The 10,607-nt window shown below is 38.1% G+C and overlaps 1 protein-coding gene across 3 annotated transcripts in view; it reads left to right on the top strand.

The window, feature by feature from the left end:
* The window catches only part of ELF1 (E74 like ETS transcription factor 1), a 101,302-nt gene that overhangs the window by 82,618 nt on the left and 8,077 nt on the right, over positions 1 to 10,607 (top strand). For 2 of the 3 annotated variants that reach the window (XM_006083492.3, XM_023748104.1), the window contains exons 5-8: positions 2,118 to 2,285; positions 5,491 to 5,574; positions 6,177 to 6,369; positions 7,511 to 7,960. In XM_006083492.3, the coding sequence (XP_006083554.1) occupies positions 2,118 to 2,285; positions 5,491 to 5,574; positions 6,177 to 6,369; positions 7,511 to 7,960 (895 nt within the window). The remainder of the gene's footprint in view (positions 1 to 2,117; positions 2,286 to 5,490; positions 5,575 to 6,176; positions 6,370 to 7,510; positions 7,961 to 10,607) is intronic. The other variant, XM_023748110.1, reaches the window with a different exon arrangement.

Here is a 10,607-nt window from a genome sequence, read left to right as displayed (position 1 = left end):
AGAGCAGAGCCGTTCAGGGGGGGGGGAGGGTGGGGGCGCTGCCTTTTATCACCCACAGGGCAGGGCGGATGGGGAGGTTATGGTTCTACCCTGTCACACACAGAGCAGGGCTTGTGGGGGGGGGGGGGTTGGGGCGCCGCACCCTGTCACACACAGAGCCGCAGGGCGATCAGGGGGTTTGGGCGCTGCCCCCTGTCACGCTGATCCCGGTGCCGGGAGGCCTCACAGCTCCGCTGATCCCGGTGCTGGGAGGCATATTACCCTTTTACTATATAGGATAGAGGCCTGGGGGCCAGCTGGTTTGCCCTGAAGGGTGTCCTGGATCAGGGTGGGAGTCCCCACTGGGGTGTCTGGCCAGCCTGGATGAGGGGATGATGGCTGTTTGCAGCTGGTCACACACCCTTCAGGGTGGGGGTCCCCACTGGGGTGCCTGGCCAGTCTGGGTGAGGGGCTGAGGGCTGCCTTCAGGCTGGCGATTGACTGAAGCTCCCAACCGCTCCTTTTTTTCTTTTTTTTTTTTTATTCTGGGCCAGCTTTAGCTCTGGCTCTATCTCTGAGGCCTCGGCTGCTGAAAGCTGGTATCTGGTTTGTTTGCTGTTCTATAATCGAAACAATGTATAACTCCAGCTCTGAGATCCCAGCGGGGTTTTGTTTAGCTTCTATATTTGTTACAAAGTTTCAAACTGCCAGCTCAGAGGCCGGCAAGGCAGGCGGGGAACGTTGGAGTCTGCAGTCACTGAAGCAAGCAAGCCTCATGTTCGCTTCGAGCTGCCTGGCTGCCGGCCGCCATCTTGGCTGACAGTTAATTTGCATATACTCACTGATTAGCCAATGAAAAGGGTAGCGGTCGTACGCTAATTACCATGTATCTCTTTTATTAGTGTAGATTGTGGGGAAGGAAGGGAACAAGGAAAGTGAGTTTATTTGGAAAGCCAGCAAGCAAAGAAGATGGCGGACTAGGGTCCTAAAGAACCAACTTGAGAAAGTGCTGAATTTGGCTTCTTTTATTTCAAGGGAAGGGGAAAACCAAGGGGTGACTAATGACCATAGACATCAGGATGTCAGCAAGGGTCCGAGGGGAATGGTGAAACTTCAAATTCCGGTTGCCGAGTTCACATTCAGAGGTTCCTATAAATCTATTTTCTCAGTCAAGTTCTCCATCTGCCCCATTTTATGTCGCCACCTCTGCCACTCGACGTTCTCTATGGTGTGTGGGTGGGCTCCTCATCACACCACAAACAATCTGATCTATCTGCTTTTAAATTCATCTTCTCTTGGGCTTTTCTGACAAGAAAGTACTTAAATTCAAAACTAATTAATACTAAATCAATTCAAGATGTTTACTGGATATTCTCTATGCACACCAGTGCATTAGACAAATAGTGTTTATGCAAATGAACAGATATTGCCTCTTTCCTCAGTCTTACAATTTAATTTTGAAAACAGTTATTTATGTAAGTAACTACAAAAAACAAAATAAAAGTCATGAGAGAGATAACAATGTTTTCTGGAAGGAGAGAGAACTCTAGCTGACAACTCCAGAGAAAGGCTTTATGGACGGAGAGCTTTGACCTTGGCTGTAAAGGACAAATAAGCTTTTAAAGGGTAGAGGACACAGGAAAGGATATTCAAAGTAGAAGGAGTGGGTTGAGCCAAACACACAGACCTATAAGAAAGAATCAGATGTAGATAAAAATGTTTTGGAATAGCTGAAGTGGAGATGAAATTGGAAAGGTAGGTTTGATCTAGACTGTGGGAAGCTTCACACAGCAGGCTATGTCAATTTTCTTTTTAATTTTTTGGTGTAAAGTTTTTATAGAGAAGAATAATATGGTGAGATCAGACTTGGGTTTCAGAAGATAACTTTAGTAGCACTGTGAAGAGTGGAAAAGAGAAGCGAGAGAGACTGGTGATAGGAAGTCAAGTAAGGGAGATATTGAAATAGTTTTGTCAAGCCTGTACTGGTGTAGGATATCTGATTTCAGGCAGAGGAAATAAAAAGCAGGGACTAGATTTAAAGATTTCATTTCTATTTTATTCTTTATAGAAACAGAAAATAATTTTATGAAATTATTTTGATTTGTAATACAAAGTTGATGATAATTTATTTCCATTAGATAATAATATCTTTAGTTCATCTGAAGATGACATTGTTGTTGCCCCAATCACCCATGTATCCGTCACATTAGATGGGATTCCTGAAGTGATGGAAACTCAGCAGGTTCAAGAGACATATGCACACTCACCAGGAGCCTCCTCACCAGAACAACCTAAGAGAAAGAAAGGTGAGTGGTTAATTCGTTTGGGGAAACAATAAAGTCTTGATGTGGAATCTAAATATAATGTTTGTTTAAGGATACTTCTAAACCAATTAAAACTTACATAAGAAATTGAGGGTACTAAATATAAACTAAGAGGTATTTCTTCTCATTAGATTTCTTTTGTAAAAAGTTAGATTATTTTATACATTTAAAATATTTGGTCTATCTTACAGAAAAGCCTCAATCTTTTATCTAAACCCTTTTTCCACACTCAGAAAGAGCTTGGAGATAGGGGCAGGTCAGCTTACTCCCACAGGACATAGTTTGGAAACCACCAGCATAAATTCCAATATAAAATTCCAATGGGAAAAATACGAGTTGGACATCAGCAGGTAAGTAAATGAAGAAGAAAATGTTAGAATGTGTTAAAGGGAATTTTTAACTTTAGGACCATTCTTACATTTTAAAGTCTATCACTCTTTCCATTTTATTTCATTCTTGATTCTGCTCCAATTTGTTTCATATTTTAAGTTTAATATCTTGGTTAATGGCATCACTGCCAGCTACCAAGTAACCTAACTTAACGAAAAAGAAGGAAAAATTCCTAGAGCCAAAAATGAAGAGGAACCCCGCTTGTTCAGTGGTTGAGTGTCTACCTATGAACCAGGAGGTCATGGTTCAATTCCCGGTCAGGGCACATGTCTGGGTTGTGTGCTCGATCCCCAGTGGGGGGCATGCAGGAGCCAGCTGATCAATGATTCTCTCTCAGCATTGATGTTTTTATCTCTCTTCTCCCTCTCCCTTCCTCTCTGAAATCAATAATTTATTTAAAAAAAAAAATTTATTTTTTTAAAAATTAAAAGAGGAAATGAAAACAGTAAGAATGAGCTAGCACTGCCGCGGCTATGAAGGGCTGAGAAGGACATGTCAGTCTTGGTATTTAGGTGGATTGGGTTTTATTGCCCTTGTAGAGGCAGATGCTTAAGTCTTGGTCCAATGCAAGATGGGTCTGGGACAGAGACCTCAGCATGTAATTGGGGTCCTTGAAAGGCTCTACCCTCAAGAGAAAAACAATATGCCCATTGGCACAGACAGATATCAAGGAAGCTATGGCTCTGAGTGAAGAAATTCTTCCTTCGAAAATTCATAATCCTAGGCTTGCCTTAACCTAAGTTTACTATTAGACTAGAGGCCTGGTGCATGAAATCCATGCACAGGTAGGGTCCCTAGGCCTGGCTGGCGATCAAGTTCCCCGCCTCCTCCTTCCCTTGCTCCCTCAGCGCCCCGCAGCTTCAGCTGGTCACCTTCCATATTCTGCGCCGCCCCCTGGTGGTCAGCACATGTCACAGCAAGCAATTGAACGCCCGGTCAAACTCCCGAGGGGACACTTTGCATATTAGCCTTTTATATATATAGATTTTAAGCTATCAATGTCTTTAGGATTTCCCAAACAAGTAAATTACATAAAAGTGACCCAGGCTAGCAATAACTTTGGGACAGCAGACAGAAGCTCTTGTAAAATGGTTCTGGCAAATCATGCATTTAAACCAGGCTGCATGGGATTTCCTCAAATAAAACCCTGTTGAGCACTGACTGGTTTGCTTCAGGGGTTAGAGGATCAGCCCTTGCACTGATGGGTGGTGGGTTCAAATCCCAGTCAAGGGTGCGTACCTGGGTTCCAGGTTTGATCCCCGCTCCCAGTTGGGGCACGTGCAGGAGGCAACCAATCCATGTCTCTCTCTCTCTCTCTCTCTCTCTCTCTCTCTCTCTCTCTCTGTCTCTCTGTCTCTCCCCCTTCCTCTCTAAAAAAAGTCAATTAAAAAAATTCTAACCCCACCAGAGTGGCTCAGTGGTTGAGTATCAATCCATAAACCAGGAGGTCACAGTTGGATTCCCAGTCAGAGCACATGCCCGGGTTGCTGGCTCCATCCCCAGTTAGGGGCATGCAGGAGGCAACTGATCATTGATTCTGTCATCATTGATGTTTCTCTCTCTCTCTCCCTCTCCCTTCCTCTCTGAAATCAAGAAAAACATTTTAAAAAGAAAGAAAATGGTATCTATCAGAAAAACACACACAGGTAAATAGGAAGCATAAAATGAGTGATAGGGATAGAAGCTAACAGAATTCTTGGCTTCTAATACTTGTTATCATTAACACAATCAGCCAGAAGTGTCTGCCTCATGAATGGGTTCTCTGCAGATGTCTGCAGTGATGGAAGTCGAGACACCTGGCTGACTAGGTTCCACATTTATACATTTGGTAGTCTTAAGAGGGTCCTGAAGAGTGACATTTTTGACCCTCTTCTCTCTGACTTATGTTCACCCTTGAGAGAATCAGCCTCAAGAATGCTGGAGTAAGATGTACTAACTAAAGTATCTAATAATGCTTGATCTTTATTGTTACTCATATACTGAATGAGACAGCATGATCATTTCCACCTAAATCACAGGCAACATTGCCAACCAATTGTGATTCTAGATAAGTGGTAAAAGAGGATTACAAGAAGGCTTTAGGGTAGTTGGTTGATCCAGACTAAAGCTGCACAAAATACAGTTTAATACTACTCTTGGAATGGACATATTTAGGGATTGGATAATGGATAACTATAAAGTCTGTTTGCTGTAAACAGAAATATATAGAAAAATGAGATGTTTAAAAATACATAGGAAAATAAAAAATTTACTGTGGTTCACCAAAATTTTGCTTCATTTATTTTTTATATCTAGAGTTTGGGGAAGTTTCCAATTTGAGAACTAACTATGCAGAACTAACAAAGCTACTTGTCATAAATATATCAAATGGACCCAGTAATATATTTAAAAGAGCGAAAAGCTAAAAATCTGCTTTTTCTACCTTAAAAAACTTAGAAACCTATATGGATTTTTTTTTAGCTCAAATTTTATCAGAATCAAGAATTTCCCCTTGAATTTTAAGAAAGCACTACCAGTATTGTCAACTCAAAGACAAGATGCAGTATTTTAAACTTAACCTTATGTTTACAAATGAGCCAAAATATCATTTTCAACATATTTGTGATCTAACCTACATTAAAGTTGTTTTTACTCAAATTATTTTTTTAGTAAATAGCACTTAAAGAGACCAATATATGTGATCTGTGTATAAAGTGGCACTTAAAATTTAGGATAAAGGACAAAACAGCATTTATAGCTAAATTGTCCACTCACACTTTTGAGGGCAAATATTTATGCAGAGCTGTTCTGCTTTCAGGGAGAAAAACTAAACCACCACGACCAGATTCTCCAGCCACTACACCAAACATATCTGTGAAGAAGAAAAACAAAGATGGGAAGGGTAAGTACTATTGTAATTTTCCTGTAATACTTATGGGTCAAATAACATTCAGATTGCTTTAAAATGTCTGCATATTGTAAGCAGAAACTACCAACTTTCTTGACATATTAAAATGGATCTTATTGCTGTCACATGCTTATGAGATACAGTTGCCATTTTCTGACAAGAGCATGGTTAATAATGTAGCCCAGAAATCCTTTTAAAAATGTTCACTCACCTGTCCAAATAATCCATTCATTCATATAATAATGAGTCTCTTGGAAGAGTTCAGCCAGGTTAGGTTTTCAGTTTATAGACATTTTATTACATTGTATTGGGGTTCTAGTATTTTAATAACTGCTTCCAAATTTGAAGAAAAAATCATCTCAAAGTGCTTTCTCACTAAGCCATGTCAAATCTAATTGGCAAGATTGCTCTGTTGAGATACCTTATGTGGGGCCAATAAAAAAATATCTGTATTAGGCCCCAAAATTGTAATTGTTATATTATCAATACTAATGAATTACGTATTATCTTTGTATAATTACAGATGGAACTTTTAGTTGTGTTTTGTTGTGCACTTTCAAATGAAATTTTGGTCAAAGAAATCGCTTTTGTTTCAGGAAACACAATTTATCTTTGGGAGTTTTTACTGGCACTGCTTCAGGACAAAGCTACTTGTCCTAAATATATCAAATGGACCCAGAGAGAAAAAGGCATTTTTAAATTGGTAGATTCTAAAGCAGTATCCAGGTTGTGGGGGAAGCACAAAAATAAACCTGATATGAATTACGAGACCATGGGAAGAGCTCTCAGGTATGTGAAGTTTTTGTAGTTTATTGTGTTAAGAATATAATTTCCTAAATACTAAAAAAATAGATAACTTTTAAAAAGTTAAAGAATTTAAAAAATGGTGAATCTTATTTATTGAAGTGCTAAAACCACACTGATTATAGAATCAGTGTGCATATAAATTTAAATCTTATTTCAATCTGGGAAAATGTTTGCCTTCCAAAAAAGATCTTCAGGCAAACAACAGATATTTTATTTATAAAGGGATCAGAAAGTGTTAAACTATTATCACATATTATAAATTGACCACAGGCCAGACCTGTTTTGAGCCATTAAACTTAAATTCAGCACAAAATACAAATAGTGGTGATGTAGGAAGTTAGTAAGGGGTGCATTTTTAAATGTAAACCTCAGGTATGATTTGTAATATCTTAAGATAGAATAAATCTTCGCTTTAAGGATAAGATTAGACAAAATTTTCAACTAGGGTATAATATTATCCTTTAACTCACTTTAGTTTCTCTTTGGTCTTATAATTTATTCTTCAAGATATACATGTATTTGAGAAAAATTTATTAAAAATAGCAATGATGTGATAATTTGATAACCTTAAACTAGAACTGTGTGTTTAATTACAGTTTTTTAACACACTTTTGCTTACTAATCTAATTTAAATTATTGACAAAATTTGAATCCCTTCTATTGGTGCATCATTAAATTTTATATAGAAAACTGAATTAAGTTTACCGAATCAGATTTAAACTGGTAGGGATGTTACAGGAAACTATGGAAGGGAAATAGTTTCTTGGGTACTAGATTGAATTATTCCAGCAAGTTCACAGAAAGGTAGAGGAAGGAAGAAAAGTGAAGGCTAGAATAATCCATATACTTTATTAACAATCCCCTAATTAAAATTGCTTTTAGATTCAGTTGGTAATAAGGACTTTCTCTCTGTGAGTAAATGTGTGTTTTACATATATTTAGAAAATGTTTTTAGTTACACTATCTTATATAAAACAGTTGCCCTTCATTTAGAAATTCTTTTCTCTTACTTGTTTGTTTACAACTTTAAACTTCATAATTATAAAATTCTTATTTTGGTGAATATTATTTTCATTTATATTTAATTGAATAAAATATTGATGGAATTGTTTGCTTTGAATAGGTACTATTATCAAAGGGGTATTCTGGCAAAAGTAGAAGGTCAGCGCTTGGTGTATCAGTTTAAGGAAATGCCAAAAGATCTTATTTATATAGATGATGAGGATCCGAGTCCCAGCATAGAATCTTCAGATCCATCACTGTCAGCAACAACCACTTCAAGCAGAAACCAAGCAGGCCGATCAAGAGTATCTTCAAGTCCAGGGATAAAAGGAGGAGCCACTACAGTTCTAAAACCAGGGAATTCTAAAGCTACTAAAACCAAAGATCCTGTGGAAGTTGCACAGCCATCAGAAGTTCTGAGGACAGTGCAGCCCACACAGTCTGCATATCCTACCCAGCTCTTCCGGACTGTTCATGTAGTGCAGCCAGTACAAGCTGTCCCAGAAGGAGAAGCGGCCATAATTAGTTGTGTGCAAGATGAAACATTAAATTCTTCAGTTCAGAGTATTAGGTGAGAAAACGAAAATTTACCAGTGTATATTATTATGTGATGTTCCTGATCCAGAGCCATTATTTATTAAGTGGGTCTTAAAAATGATACAGATTTCAAGCTAGAATGTTTGGTCAACAGATTGTATCAGACTTGATTGTATCAATGTTTCTTTTATTTTTACACTTTGACATTACTTGATGTTATTCTATCAATTTAAGTCTAGTCTATTATACCCTTTTATAACTGGATTAATTTATATAATAAGGGATCCACATATAAGAAAACCAGAGAATGGTTTCAGATCTATTTTCAGAGTCAGAAGCTGCAAAAATTCAACAAAAATGGACATATCATGACCTTTTGGAATACATTGAGTTCCAAGATATAAACATTATTCCTTGGGAAAATCCTATTATGGAACAGTTAGTTCCAAAGTTCCAACAGGTAGAAAGGCCAAGAATCTAAGGTCCTCTTTTTCAGGCTTCCAGGGTGGCAGAAGTTGGCTTAATCAAATCAAATTTGCTTCATAGTCTCAGGAAAGATATGAAACAACAGATTGACCAAGAAAACCCTATCTGCTTCAGAGTGATCTTTTGCAGACATTTGGGGCTTGTCTTGTCTGATTTAGAATGGGGGAAATGGAGAGAGGGAGAAAATTAAGGTAATACTCCATTTTTCTCTTTCTACTGTCATGAATTTCCAGTACATAAATTATAATAAGATATAGGAGCGCCTCGAAATCTAATAAAAATGATTCTTTGATTACTTTTATTAGTCAACTTCAGTCTTATATTCCAGAATATAAATGCTGGATTTTTGTTCAATTGATCTTGAAGTAAGCAAACATTATCTAGGATCAAGATAGACTTAGGTGGTTCAGTCTTTCTTATATGGTCCATTTAAACCTTTAACATTGTGAAAATTGAATTCTTTTATATCTTTAGTGGACTTGCAAGGAATAAAAAGATCACTTTTTTCATTTTAATTGGACAGGAATGATACATCTCTAACTGGCATTAAAGAAGTAATTATTTAGCTCTCTATTTCCTTTTAATGTTTTATTTTCCTCCAGATCTCATTGGTTACATGGTGGACCTTGAAAATGACTTCAGGTTTTCTCACTGCACAGAATATAGTCAAACAATGCTGTAGTTAAATATTTTACCCTTTGTTCTTCCTGCATGATCTACAATGATAATCTGCTTTGTGTTGATATTTACTGCTATGTTGCTGAAAATTACCTGAAAGAGAAGTTGGGGTGTTTCACTGGGCTGGAAAAAGTTTAGCTACATCAGAAAGCAGGTCTAAAGCAAGTTTATTCTGTATATATAAAAGGCTAAGTTGACTTGCCCATGAGCGATACATACAAAGCTCTCGCTGGTGCCAATCGCAAGCGTGTGTTTCAGTCTGTCATTGTCAATCGTGAATTTGGATGACACTTCTATTATAGAGAAAGGGTGAATAGCAACATTAAAATATTTCTTCTAATTAATTTCCTTTCCATGTGCATGCATCCGTGCACCAGGCCACTAGTAAGATTATAATGGAGCTGCATTTCCTGTAAGAAATGGAAAGGATATATGGTTCAGGAGGAATTATTTTCCTCTGGTAGCAGTGATATTTGAGGAATTTGGCAATATATTCCCATCTACTCAGAGCACCTCAATTTTGAGTGTAGATTATAGTCCAGGCAGACAGCACTGACCTTTTACAGCACAGAGGAGCCTGTACCCACAATGCTACAACCCTCCCAAATCTAGCTTGATCATATTCAGAATACACTGCTGTAAATTCTTTGTTGAGGACCTAATATCCTGTACAAGGACACAGGTCCACAGGAGCTACCTTAACAAGTATTTAGTGTCACTGACCCTTTAGAAAACGCTTTTTGTAATAGTGTGGAGCCAGCCTGTACCTGTGCTTCGGAAATGTTTTCAGGTTGTAATGATGAAAAGTATAGATAGGTTTTATTTTTGCCATCAGTTCAATGCCAGAGAGAGCTTTTTGTACCAAATAGGGTCATGGAACCAAAAACAAATTGTCAAAATCAAAATATTGAGTCATCAGTTCTACGCTCTTTCCATGTTAAACAACCTCTTGTGTGCGTGTGTGTGTGTGTGTGTATGTGTGTGTGTGTGTGTACCACAAAGATTCTTAATCTGACCACAATAGCCATAACCACGTTGCCATGATAATCCCCTATATTCCTTTATCTCTTCATCTTCATTTCATATTCCTACTGATTCTCGGGCCACCTTTCACTCCCTCCTGATAGTCACTATTATAGTTATCTATGCCTAACCCAGCCAATTTCTCCTCAATTTTTCCAGTCAATCCAGTCTACATCTGTGTTCATGGAGTGGCATCTACAGTTTCAGTGCTCTATTTCTGACTCTGTTGGAAAGAAGTAGGGGAAGGGTTTGTGGGACATTATTTATACAGTCTCAGTTGTGTTCAGTAATGTCCTAGGCCTTCACATTATTTCACCACTCACTCACCCAGAGCAACTTCCAGTCCTGTAAGCTCCACTCATGGTAAGTGCCCCATACAGATGTACCATTTTATCTATGATGCCATATTTTCACTGTACCTTTCTATGTTTAGATACACAAATACTTACCATTGTGTTCAGTTGCCTATAGTATTTAGTGTATGGTAATATGCA

This window comes from Myotis lucifugus, unplaced genomic scaffold (assembly GCF_000147115.1).
Source record: "Myotis lucifugus unplaced genomic scaffold, Myoluc2.0 scaffold_7, whole genome shotgun sequence".
In the NCBI taxonomy this organism is placed as follows: Eukaryota; Metazoa; Chordata; class Mammalia; order Chiroptera; family Vespertilionidae; genus Myotis; species Myotis lucifugus.
The sequence above is the reverse complement of the archived record's forward strand: the minus strand, read 5'-3'. Positions and strand labels throughout refer to the sequence as shown.